At 40.4% G+C, this 13,645-nt stretch overlaps 1 protein-coding gene across 2 annotated transcripts in view; it reads right to left on the bottom strand.

Annotated features, from left to right (window-relative positions):
* The window catches only part of tmem94 (transmembrane protein 94), a 47,206-nt gene that overhangs the window by 19,969 nt on the left and 13,592 nt on the right, over positions 1–13,645 (bottom strand). The window contains exons 6-14 of one of the 2 annotated variants that reach the window (XM_069664338.1): positions 10,672–10,823; positions 9,308–9,410; positions 9,108–9,194; positions 8,899–9,015; positions 6,877–6,933; positions 2,718–2,822; positions 1,089–1,262; positions 671–892; positions 274–586 (exon numbers count right to left, since the gene is read on the bottom strand). In XM_069664338.1, the coding sequence (XP_069520439.1) occupies positions 274–586; positions 671–892; positions 1,089–1,262; positions 2,718–2,822; positions 6,877–6,933; positions 8,899–9,015; positions 9,108–9,194; positions 9,308–9,410; positions 10,672–10,823 (1,330 nt within the window). The remainder of the gene's footprint in view (positions 1–273; positions 587–670; positions 893–1,088; positions 1,263–2,717; positions 2,823–6,876; positions 6,934–8,898; positions 9,016–9,107; positions 9,195–9,307; positions 9,411–10,671; positions 10,824–13,645) is intronic. The other variant, XM_069664336.1, reaches the window with a different exon arrangement.

Genomic DNA, 13,645 nt, shown 5'->3' with positions numbered 1-13,645 from the left:
GTGAGACACTTTTGATCCCATGAGAGTGAAAGAAAAAGTATAACTGAATCTAGAGAAAGATGGCACAGCCCTCAAACAGCGGCCCCAGGTGTAACTCCAACCATCGGCCCTTTGCTGCATGTCATCCCATCACTCTTTCTTCCCTCATTTCCAACTCTATCCACTGTCCTACTTAATAAAGGCAAATGCATTTTTTCAGATTTTCATATTTACCAACTGAAGAGCAAACCTGGAATAAAAAGGTTGCTCTAAACACCATCGCTCCATTCTCACCTATGAGCCTGGAGAGCTCACAGAGCCCCCAGGGGACGTAGACAGGCAACACGGTGCCGTGGCTCTCCTGCAAAGCCAGGTTGGACAGGTGGTCAGAGAATCGACAGAGCTGCTGGGTGACACTGGCGTTGCAGAGGTTGAGCATAATGTTGAGGCCCAGCGGCTTCAGAGAGGGCAGGTGGCACTGCCAGGAGAGGTCATCGAACTGGATGCTGGCTGGGTTCTGCTGGTCCTGCGACAGACTCAGCATTTCTAGGTGGTAGTCACACACAAAATCCTCAGCCTCGGCCTCCGGGCAGCCCAGAGCAAAGTCCTTGAGGTAATGAGACAGAGAACAAGTCAAATGAAAATTCAGAACTATTCAATACACTTGAGAAGTTTTATTCCCAGTATTTACCTGTGCAGGGTCGTCCTCGCCTCCCTCAGTGTCCCGGCTGAAGCTCACGTTGGATCCAGAGTGGTGTTTGGTGCGTGTGTGCGCAGGCTGGCAGGAGCGCACAAGACGGAGATTGTCAGATGAACGAGCGGTGTCATTTGACATCTCACTTGGGTCTGGACCCTCTCCCAGCTGAGTGTTGGACTCTGCAGGTAGACAGAGCAGAGCCTCCCCCTCCTGGGCCTACACAGGGGTCACAATTAAGTCAGTCTGTACATTATTAGGTGATGGATTCCTGACTCTACTTAGATCAAGCCAGTTTCTACTAATATTAACAGACCACATGCAATACCACTTTCTGCATTTGCCAAACACACAAACAATCCCTACAACCGTGCTGCGAGTGAGGCTGAAACCTGCCAAACACACACACACACACCTCATCCCTGTCGTCCTCCGCCTCCATTCTGCAGTAGGAGTTGACAGACAGGTCGTCTCTGAGATCGTCCTGGCTGTTGTGGGGCGGCTCCACCCGTCCGCTGAAGAACAAAACAGTCTCTGGACTCGGGTTGGGCCACGACAGAATACCCTGCTTGTCCACACAACACAGCACCTACATATACACAAGAGAGTTTCTATTTACACACATACATGCACAATCAAGTCTGAAAAAGGACTTCCAAGTACATAGATCCAGGTATATAAACCTTTTTTTTAATCCCTTAAAAATATTAACTGCTGTTTAAGGAAATTGTCCTGCTGAATACCTTTGCATAGTCATACTGGTCTAGATTCTTTTACAATCTGTTAAAAGACCTATTTTCTTTCTAGATTCTACTTACTGGAAAAAAATGTTCCCTCTAAAATTGGTATTGTATCAGAAATCAAATATTGGTTGTATCCAAAACAAGCTGTCAATATATCTTCAGCAGAAAGAACTTATAGAAGTTATTTCATTAATAAAGCTACTAAAACTGAGATTTCTGGATGATTCAGATTAACAGGGAAAAAGCTTCCGGAAATAAATGTTGCCATTGAGTTTTTAAATTCAACTACAACCACAAAGAAAATCCGATTCACTACTATTGCACTGGGCAGGCAGAGACAAAACAGCTTGGCTACACACAACTTCAGCAGACATGTTTTAATATTCTTTAAGCCAGTAAACTTGGGGGCCAGTAGAGTTAGGGATCTGTTTGGTCATTCTGTGACGCTCGTGTTACCTGGAACATTAGAGCCTTTAACAGTTTGACAGATATAAAAGATAAAGATAAAAACTTTTAGCTATAACATAGCTATAATTGAAATCATTTTAAGTTTACTTTCCACTAAATAGCAGGCTGTAAAAATAAGCTTAAGAACAACAAAACAAACTGTAGCATTTTATCAGAGCATCTCCATTTGGAAACATCATTTGGTAATTAACAAGGTAATGTTGTAAAATACATAGGGCAAAACGCATTACAATTTTTAAACCCGATTAATCCCACGGTTGTCAAGAGTTAATCACAAATTAATTGCACATTTTCTATCTGTTCAAAATGTACCTTAAAGGAAGAGTTTTTAAAACTTGTATTAACATTAAAGTGAACAAATATGCTGCTTTATGCAAGGTACTGCTTATATTGTGTCACCCACAATCCCTACTCATTGGTGGCATGTGAATTTTCCCATGGTGCCCAGTTAGCGCAGCAGCTCACACCCTCTTTATGCGCGAGTCTGCATCACAGTTTTTTGTATTATATGATGTTTTTCTAAGTCTTATTAAGGTGCATGAGGCTCCGTGTTCATTTGCATACAGAGTGGGAAAGTGAAATCCAATCCCTAAGTGGTCACTGAAGATGCATTTGAGGGGCTTGTTAAACCATGCAGCTCCCTAGTTGTGTTACAACCTGGCGCACTTTTGTTAATGTGTAAAAGAATTGTGCTGTTAATGCGGATTTGTGTAAACGCGTTATTATCACGTTAACTTTGACAGCCCTAATAACACACCATGTAGAGCATTCACAGAGTATAATCAGAATATCAGGACATCTTCCCCATTCACACTGATCCCTGTAATACTCACAGTAACAGATCCCAGAGTGTGTAAAAGGCTTGACGTATAACAGAGTGTCTGAGACTCTCCCTTCAGGACGCCCACCAGGTGTCTCCACACACAGCGCAGCATCTCCTAGACATGAGATCACACACACACAAACACACACGTATAGATCAAGTCTGAGAGCTGCTTTCAAGGACATACTAGAGGGTGCAGGTATTTATCAAAACAATTTATTTAAATTTGACAAGATGTAATGTGTCATAAATAAAGCCAATTAAAGTATTTCATTTTCAAGTATTTTTAAAAAAACTAACTTGAGTTCTGAAAAAAGAAATTAGTTAAAATGTATGCCTTAAAGCCCAAACAGATTAAAAACAAAGTCCTAATCAGCTCTGTGATCGGGCTACAAAGAGAGAAAAGGACAAAGCTTCTACACAACAATGCAAGGACGTGAAGCAAGCAGCAATTTTGTGAGAGGTCCAAAAGCATCTAACAACCTCCCCTTCCTTGCCTCCTCTCTTTTACATCCAACATCAAAAACTTTCCGGCTATCTGAAGAAACATGTACATTAGGGCTGTAACACAACCAAGCTCCTGCCTGTAACCTTTGTTCATTCTTTGTTTTTCTAAATTTGAAATTAGCCTTTGAAGTTTGAATCAATTCTAAACAGATTTTTTATTTGTCCTTGACATGCAGCGATGATTACTGAAGCCCTGAGAGGGAAGCCTCTCCCTTCAACAGCCTGTCCAATCCTACGTTAGCAACTGTAACTAGGCGCAGGAGGCCTGTCAAGCTTTCAGAACAAGGAGAAATGCCTAAACGGTGTTCATATGGAATCTGCAAGTCCGACAGCAGATATCCTCAAAGTTTGGAGAGGGGTGTCATATTTTACGCTTTCCAAAGCCAAAAACTCGAGAGCAGAGATGTCGGACATTAAAAATTGAGGAAGACAGTCAACTGGTCTCCGCTTGCGATCCTGTCTGGCCTTCGCTACCACCATCGATGATATCAGCACAGCCTTTATTTTACCACCCCTTGGTTTGTGCCGTTGTTGAGGCAAACTTGTTCAGGTTTTTGTTGGGCTTTCCTGTTGTGCCTTTAGGAGATCCAGTGTTTGGAACAAGCCCACGATATGAGAGCAATATCCTGACGCGCTTTAAACAAAATGAAAAAGTGGGATAATTTAGTTTTGCTAGCACTGTGCTAAAACATATAAGATAATGCAAGTTAAAGGGAATCATAACTAAACATTAGCTTAAAATAAAACAATATATTGACTCACCCCGCTGTGCAAGAACATTGTTGTTCCTGTATATGATTGTGCTTAACATGAACTGTCAAGACGTGTGGTGCCTGACGTTGCATTGGGACGTCGAGCTTTTGCCTCCATTTTTATGTCCTCTTCATTCTCAACACTCCGCTGACAAATTATATTCTGGATGTAGCTTTCAAATGTGCGTTGTTGTCCTCTCTGATATTTGGGAACCATTTTTCCAGAAATTATTTCCCTCGGAACAATTCTCACTGTAATAGTTCAAAACACACATGCCGGTGCGAAAGCTTGACAGGCGTAGCAACAGTAAATAAGGGGGGCGGGAAGGGCCAATTCTGGGGATTCATTGTACTGCATCACTTAAAATAATAATTTACACTAATTTTACGATGCCTGGTTGCTTTCATTTAGTTCAGTAATGACTGAGAATTTAAGACGTAACATCTGAGGCACATTGCTTCAACTGACAATCTCGAAGATTTCAGTTTCGTTCTCTTGGGCGCCACCTAATGGCGATAAACGGTAATTGTGGGAGTACACTTTCCAATTTAACCACACGTCCACGGTTGGCTCCCTTTGTCACGGCTGTAACTCTTGATTTTCCTGGCTGACGGTCACTTTCCTTTTTAGACTGTTTGCTTCATCTGAGCGTCGAGTTTGTTTCTTTGTCTTTGGATTTTCACTTCTTTTTGAAGTTGTATCTGTAGTCATCCATCTTTTCTTTGTTTGTTCAGCCATAGTAGATTACTGTTTACTCGCAACACTTGCAGAGAGCGGAAAAGCAGCCGCTTAGCTCCGCCTACCCTCTCTGGCAGACCAACCACTGCTGGCTGATGGAAAACGTGTCACTAACTGGACACCCAGTCCATAATAATACTATATACTGCAAATGCAAAGGCTTTCATCAGTGGGCCATAGGCTCAGTCACCATTGTGTTACCTCATTCAGCAATAGTGACCTAACAGACATTTATTTACATTAAAATCTTCGAGATTATAACTTTCAGGAGGACGAAAACAGGGATATTACTGCAGATATATTTGTACATCTGTATAGAGTACACCATCTGTTCCCATACAAAATAGGAACTATCTGGCACTGTAATTTCCTTCAGGATTAATAAAGTTTTATTTTTATCTTATTAAGTTATCCCTATTGTACATACATAGGCAACAAACTAAATTTAAACTAGCTTGAATCATCCATGTAAATGACACAGCAATACCACGCTTAAACATTCCTCAATCATTCAAGTTTTTTAATGTATTTGAAGTGACTCGAACTTGAATTAACCAAGGTCAACAAACCATCCAGACATGGAGGAAAGATGTGTTGCAGCAGGCACCAATTAGAAGCATCTTGGATGCAAGTGACGCAACAACAAAGTCCAGTCAGACAAATCAGTTCAAGCATCAACAACACTAGCATAACTTACTAGCATACTAGCATCTTAAAACAGCCTATTACTAATTAATCAGCAAAATCCAGATTTTAATAGTCAAAGTGATGTTTTAAAATCTGTAATTCAAAAGGAGATAAGGAAAGGAAACAAGGAGAGAAAACCTGAGAGAATTAACAGCAAAAGGCCACATTGGGCTGATTTCCAGTCATGCAGAGCAGGCAGACAAGCAGAAGTGGAAGGTCAGGCACAGATTCAAGTGAAAGTCCCTCTGAGGATCATGTGCTCCTTATATTTTAAACTTAAAATGTATTCATCTGGAGAAATGCCAAAGCCAGAGACTAGGGATGCACGATATTGGATTTTTTGCCGATATCCGATATGCCGATATTTTACAACTCATTTAGCCGATTACCGATACCGATATTTTTTTCCCGCACACCTAATTGCAGAGATCATCAACTCTCTTCTATTGGAATTAGCGTACAGTATAATGGTGATACTCTTATCACATTTGTTACAACGGTTGGGGTGAGATGGTCTTGAGATGGTTAATCAAGTTTGTAGTGTTGAAAGACTTTGCCTTGGCTCCTCCTCGCATCACCGAAGCTGAGCAGTCATAGCAAATTGCAGTTTTGCCATCTATTTCGGACACTTTGAAAAACTTCCACACCTCGGACATTTTGGCTTCTAACTCTCTCATGCTGCAGGTAGACACACGTGAGGTCATCACGCTGCGCCGCGCAGGTCTCAAGTCAAGTATGCAGCAGCCCATTATTTTATCGGTTAATTATATCGGCGGATATCGGCGGATATCGGCGTGTTGGCCTATATCCGATAGTTCATTTTTAAGCCGATATTGGCCGATAGCGATAACGTGCCGATAATATCGTACATCCCTACCAGAGACAAAATAAGACAAATGGGAAGCAGTCTTTGCTTTTTCTTCCTTTGAGCACTACAGCCCAGAAACAATGGAGGACGATGATTGGGTTTGATCAGGAACTATGAGACTTATGAGAACATAAGGTGTATCCATGAGGTGAGAAAAGGATCTAAAAGAGACGTGATTGGCTGTTGAGATAACATGTCAAAGACGACTGGAGGCATCGAAGCGTAAACTTACATCCAAAGGTGTTTGGTCAAGACATGTTGACTGATGAAGAGTGACCAAAGCAAAGAGCAAAAGGAGAGGAAATAAACATGTCGTGCAGGATGAATTAAAAAACACAAAGCAAAGGAAAGTGCCCGAATGAAAAAAAGGGAGTGAAGAAATCCGATGGATGGACTGAATCAGAAGATTTCCATGATAAAGATGAAGAAATCAAAGATGTAATGGAGATTGGAGGGTGGCGGTGGGAGGGTAGCAATAGCTGTGCACGGGGGGTTCCAGAGAGGGAGTTGCAGAGGGCGAGGACAGCTAGCGAGTGAAGACAGGCGGGTTCAGGTGGAGTTGGGAGCCAAGCGAGTGGAGGAGGGGAGGGGGGAGCGAGACAGCGAGAGGTTATACCTGGGAGGAAACCACTTCGGTGTAGCTGCTTAGAGTGTCCTCAGAGAACTTAGCAAGCTGGGGCAAGAGAAGAGTCTAGTTAAAACACAGAGGGAGGCCCTCGCTGTGTCTCCTCTGTGTATGTGTGTGTGTGTGTGTGTATGTGTGCACATGTGAGTTTGTGTGTCAGGGTTAGGCTGATATGGGTTTATAGATCACTAACACTGTTTCTAAATCAAAGCTGCCAAGAGGCCGCATGGAATAAACGTCTTAAACAGTGTTTACTGCTTTAAGCACAATTAGAAGTTGATATTCTTTGCTTTTCCTCTATTGGTTAAGTTTTGCATTAATGGAGAACATTCATAAATCATTGCTATTAAGCACAGAGAAATCATGAAAGGTTCAGTGGTGTTTTTATTAATACACTTCTATATAATACACATGCATTGAGTCTGTTTGAGCATATAAAGCTAATTAAAGAGACCATATACAAATATCCAATTTGGAAGACATTTTGTCACCACCTGTCTCAAAAAGAAGCAAAAGTTAGCGTCTGTTTCGAGGTACCCTTAAGAGCTTTTTTAAGGCCATTTCCCCATCTTTTGTAACACCTGGTTAGGTCTGTTCTAAGGTACTATTTAGCTTCTGTTTTAATGTCTTTCTTACTTTAAAACATGTGGTTAGGTAAGTTTCAAGGTGCCCTGAGCACGTTTTTAAAGTCTGTTTTCTTCTCTTTTTAAGAATTTAACATGAAAGGATCAGTTTGGTTATAATGAAGCACAAAAAACAACCAAGTTCAGGCTAGGGCTGCACAATAAATCGTTAAAAATCGCAATTGCGATGTGCATATGTGCAATAGCAATAATGTCAGGCTGCTACTTTATTTTTGCTTTGTGCAAAATAAGTAATCGCCATTTTCTCGTTTTCCATCACTTATCTACAACAAAAGTCTGCTTCTATAATGTCAGCTGGATGATTTAGGCAGGCTTTTCGTAATGTGTGGCGGCTTTTCAGTGTGTGTATTATTGTTATTAACAGCACCTCGTCCCGGTGCTCGTTAACGCTGTGGCTACATATACGAGATGGTAACTGAGCGGAGTGTTTACTTTTAGCGGCTATACCTGCAGCGCACACACAACATGAGGTTGTGTGTGCCGAAATGTCGGATGACATATCGTATAAATAACACAACTGCAGCCCACGAGTCTGTTTTTATTTATTTTATAAAGAAACATGTTGCTCCACCTCTTCTCTCTCTACTTTTTCATAAGGGTGTCTCTCTGAACCAAGAGTGATAAAAGTAGGAGAGTGGTTTTGTTACAAGAAAATAAAGGTAAAAGTCACAAACAATAAACAGTATGATTGACTTTATCTGGTATAATTTCCTTTACTTTTTTATACTGCAATAAATACCACAGAAGAAAAAGTTATCCCAGTGTCACTTTTTTTCTAATTTCTGCAGCCCTTTTTTCTGATTATCTTCAGCCCTAGTTCAGACTTCAAACAAATCCTGGTGTGATTTTAAAAGACGAAGTGTGTGTATTTGAAGACTTGGGGATGAGAACAGCCTAAGCGAATATTTGAATGAAAATAATCAAGAATGTAGGTTACAATGTTGAAACGATTACGTCCACAAACAAGGCAAAACACTGAAAATGCAGTGAAAGGACGGAGCTGAGTCCAAGCCTTGATGCTGCTGAATCGCAGCCAGTGGACATATTAAGCAGATTCAAGCCTTTGTGCAGACCACCTGTACGGCATTCATTGATTTAATATGCAATTAAACATCACACTGTTTCATAGTAGATGGCAGGTGGGAGTCCTCTTGTTGTTATTAAGGTACTATGAAACCAAAATATCAGCTTAACCCTTTAGTGTGTATGTCTGTAGATGTTAGTTAACACATAGAACACAATCCTCCATCAAAGCTGTCATTTCAGTGCACATCACAACATTAGATCTGCATTTGTATTAGTGCATGCATGCATGTATGTGTGTGTATGTGTGTGTGTGTGTGTGTGTGTGTGTGTGCGCGCGCCTTACCAGACCAGCTGGTGATGCGCGGCTGAACTCGGCGAGGACCCTGGCCTCTCCAAAGGCATTCAGCAGCACCCACATGACGGGGAAGAGCAGGGGCAAGATGGGCAGGACACCCATCAACTGCACATTTGCAACATTTATTAAAGTAAACATACAACGGCAAAGTTTAAAAAGTCTAGCTACAAATATATTTTAGCTTTGAGTGACTGTACCTGAAGTTGAAAGAAATTGTAGCAGGCAGGTGTGAGACTGGGGGCGTCACAAAAATAGCGGACAGTGTTCACTAACAGGAAAGCCACCTAAAGAGAGAAATCATGAAGATACCAGTGAGTTAAAGGTGGCTTACATTACAGAACATCTAATTCCAAAGACATCACAGAGATGATTCAGAAACATCATCTTAACTTCTCACCAGCACGACAGGACAGACGAGCTTGGTGATAACAGACTGCACTGTAAACCTCTCGTTATCGAGCACCGTGATTGGTCGAGCCAACGCGGACTCCAAACTGTTCCTGTTGAAGAAAGAAGACAAAATACAAAGTTTTACTTTTCATTTAAGTTGAATACCTTGTTTTTTCTATCTTCCTCTTTAGCAGCTGTTAACCTCCAGGTGTTGCTGTTGAGTTTCTACGGTGAGGCTTCAGTGTTCATTGTTCACAGGGTTTTTACCAGGAGCTGAATTATCCACAGGGGTCTCCAAAAACAGACAATCTTGGTAATAATAACAGTAAAACACAAAACTTTAATGTTAAAAGTCAACATTGACACAGGTTGTTAGGAGGGCCTACGAGCAGAGCAGCTGCTAGCTCCTTTGTAGTTGCTCTGGTCTTTTTGTAAGGATTTGCTTATTTATAGCTCAACAGCTTTTTACCCTAAACTAAATTAAGTCTCTTCCTTGTCAAAACAAACAAACCCAGTATTTAAAATAGGTAAAACTACAGAATAAAGCAGTTTTATTTATAATCAGTATCTCTACGATGCTTTTTGGCAAACTTTAGCCCAGTGTCTTTCTCTTATCTCCGGTTAAACAATATATTTGAAAAGGACACTGACACGCCTTGAAACACTCTGAAGCAGTTAGTAGGAAATGATTTAATGGAAAACCCTGATAAGCAAGCGTCTTACATGTAAAACACAAGACTTGTTTATGCCGATATGAGAGTTTGATGAACAGTACAGTCAAAGCTTTATATTAAACAGCCAAATCTGATTTAACTGACAAAATTCTAAGAAGAGTTTAGCATTATTATAGTATATTTGCATATCTTCAAAACTCTCTGGTTTCACAGACTCGTCTGAATATACAAAACACAAGATCTTTTTAAAACTGGAATTCTCTAATAATGGATTGCAGCTGCTGATAGCTCCATAAATTGTGCATCATTTGCCCCCACTATGTGCTCCGTCTCAAGGTTCGATTCACAAAGCAACTTGCACTGATGATATGGAAGCGCAAACACGCCCATAAAGTGATTGTGAAGAGGTGCTGTCTGCACCTCCACTCTCTGCTGCGCAGAGCTGCGCTCTCAGGCATTAACTGAGCTCCACACTTTCGGAGTTCTACTCTATCTACAGATCATGCGTAACAGCTCCAGATTTATTCCTGTGTGCAAACCGGATGTCAAACAAATTTTGATGACATTCATGGTTGGTGATGTAGGTCACATAGACAGCATTAAATGGGGTGCAAAAAAAAACCCACTTGACACACATTCAGAAAAGCCACACAAAACATTTCTCAACACCCAGGACCAACACAGACAAGTTCCCAACCTGACTGTGTCCAGTACTGGTGTCCGGACCACTCTGAAGAGACGGTGATGCTGGGGACTCTGGGGTCCTCTCTTCTCATTGACTCGAGGGGAAGGAGGAGGTGAGAACGGGGGGAATAAATCTCCTGGCTCCAACACAATGTGCTCATCATCCTGAGTGGAAAAATAGACAAAGCTGGTCACATAATTAAGTTTTAGGGGGCCACTCTGTACCCGAGTTAAGATAATTCTATATGGTTGTGATTTTACACTAAACCAATACTATCATGCACTATATCATTATATTTTATGCCATACAGTTTTGGTCATAAAAATCTTTTTAAATATAGAGATGTAAACTGGTGAGTAAGTAGTCAGTAAAAGAAGTTTGCGAAGCAAACAAGCTGGCGATTATGAGAGGAGTCGAGTGATAATAAAATCTACCTCACATCATGACAGCCAAGCCAGCTGCAGAACTGGGAATTTGCGGAACAGCTGTGTGTACAATTAGGACACACTGATGATAATTATAAAGCAGATGATATTATATAGATATAATATCTAGTCATATTAAATGTTTTCTTTTCTACAATAACATGTTTAATCTTATTTTCTTTGAACTGCAAAGCTGCTGGATGTCCAGCTGTCGTTAGCTGCTGATTTCAGAGCAGGAGTGACTGCATTAGATCCAGAGTTCAATAGCATCCACTTATTAAAGATTATTGTTTTTGGCATTGTGCCTTTATTTGATAGGACAGTGAAAAGTAAAAGGAAATATGGGGAAAAGAGAGCGGGGAATGATATGCACCAAAGAGCTCTACTGATTGCGCTAAACTTGTGCCCCAACAGTATCCACTTTTTATAATAATAATAATACTTCTATAGCACCTTTCCAGACAGATCACAAAGTGCTTTCCAGAAATGTAAACACACTCAGACACACAAAAACGCATAATACAAGCATGCAGTTAAACAACTGTTTAAAAGAAAAAGAAAAAAAACAAGCAAAATACAATAGGTTAAAATATGGAGATAAAATATGAACATCAGAGCTCAAATTAATTAGCTGTTCGCTAAAAAGGCAAGTTTGTAGAACTGTGTCTTAAGACTGGACTTAAAATCAGAAACAGTGTCCGCGGATCGAGTACAAAGTGGAAGACTGTTCCAGAGCTGAGGTGCCTTTACAGAAAAATACTTTTGACTACAACCTCGACTCTGGTACAGTTAGCAGGCCTAATGTGGCTGATCACAGAGGCCGTCCTGGGCAATAAGGTGTTAAAAGCTCACTTAAATACTCTGGTGCCAGGGCATGTAGAGCCTTGTATGCGATTAGTAAAATGTTTAAACTAATTCTAAAAGGAATTGGTAGCCAGTGCAGTGACTGTTTTCCACTTATTAATGTATGTCATAACCAACCATTGGACAGAAAATTATTTTGTACTGCTTTTATTCATAAAACACTCGTGGGGAGCAGGTAGGATTGAGGAAACTCTCCCACACCCACATGCGACCTGCAGGGACTCATCTTATCTGAGCTGTAAAGACCTAGAGAGATACTGTGGCCAAACAGAGAAATACGTGTTTGCCAAATCTGTACTGTGCTCGCTCTGTTGTTTACATGGCTAAAAATAGAAGAATGTTTACTGTATGTCTGCAATTTCAACATGAGCAAGAATTGGCACTAGCTACCAGCCTTTACGAATGATTGTCTCTCGTCCATATCAGTATAAATTCAGGCTCTGCCCACACGATGATGCCTGTCTGTTACATAACAAGCAAACGTCAATGCAGCTACTCAACAGAGACCACCTCCTGCTGCAGGCTTGATGTGATCATCGCACAGACAGCAGCTCAGCTTTGCAGTTTGAATACAAATATGTGGTGATGATATAGACCACCTCATATGAATAAACCTTGACACATTCATTGTAGTTTATTTATAAACTAAAGTTACAACAGTTATTTCCTAAGGAGCCTCCGTTCATCTTTTTTAGCATTTTTTTTTACGTCTAAAGTTCACTGTTTATATATGAAAGTCATCCTTTAACATGAAACTACAAGGACCTGTTGGTTCCATATTTAACTACATAGTCTGTTGTCCCAGTCTGTAATCATCTACCCCACTGCAGCACTTTTAATAACTAATACTTAAAATAATGTTTATTTAAATGTATAGTTTGTGCAGATATTTCGTTTTCACAAATTGGTCTTTCTGGCTTTGGAAAATGTCCTTTTGCAAGACGATCTCGTGTGTAACCGTTTACCTCAGCAGTCAGTTTTAATTATTTACGTGCTAGCAGGACTGAGAAAAGCATGCTATGCGCCTGCCATTATGGCGCCAGTTGGAGTCTGTGACTCTGATTGCATTTAAGTTCACTCATGTTGGAACAGTTGTGAAATATTGGCTTTCTGTAGCAATACCAGTTCTGGCAAGAAGAATATCTAAAGCAAATAACTGATAACCTTAGATTCACATGAAGAAATAAGAAATGTTACGGTTCTACAACCACACAGATTCCTTCACACAGGGTTGTTGCACGACTTTTTAAAATCAAATTCAAGACTTTTTAGGAACTTTTTAAGATCCAAACAAAAAAAAAATTAACATTAACCAGTTTAGCACAGCGAAAAACAAACAGCATTGAACACAGGTGTGGCATATTTAACATTTTTTTTAATTCTATAAAATAATCGAAAGTCAAAAGAAGATATGATACCTTAGTACAGAACACCAGGGCTGAATGAACTAATTCAATATATGAGATGTCAAACGACACAATAAAGGATTCTTGAAGCCAAAGGTCTGTCTTCTAACGATTTTTTGTGTAAATTGTGTGAACTGTCACATGAACAAGCAAATCCCCCAAATAGAGAATAATAAAAAATTATACAACGCTAACTAGACAGTGTAGATTTGATATAAGTATCCACACATGTCTCTGCCAATGTGCCATATTAAATTTAAGACCTCTCACTGGTAAAAATACAACTTTTAA

Source organism: Semicossyphus pulcher, unplaced genomic scaffold (genome assembly GCF_022749685.1).
Source record: "Semicossyphus pulcher isolate SPU_LCO1_2020_fin unplaced genomic scaffold, fSemPul1.0.p SCAF_16, whole genome shotgun sequence".
In the NCBI taxonomy this organism is placed as follows: domain Eukaryota; kingdom Metazoa; phylum Chordata; class Actinopteri; order Labriformes; family Labridae; genus Semicossyphus; species Semicossyphus pulcher.
Note: the sequence above shows the minus strand (reverse complement) of the source record. Positions and strands in the feature narration are given on the sequence as shown.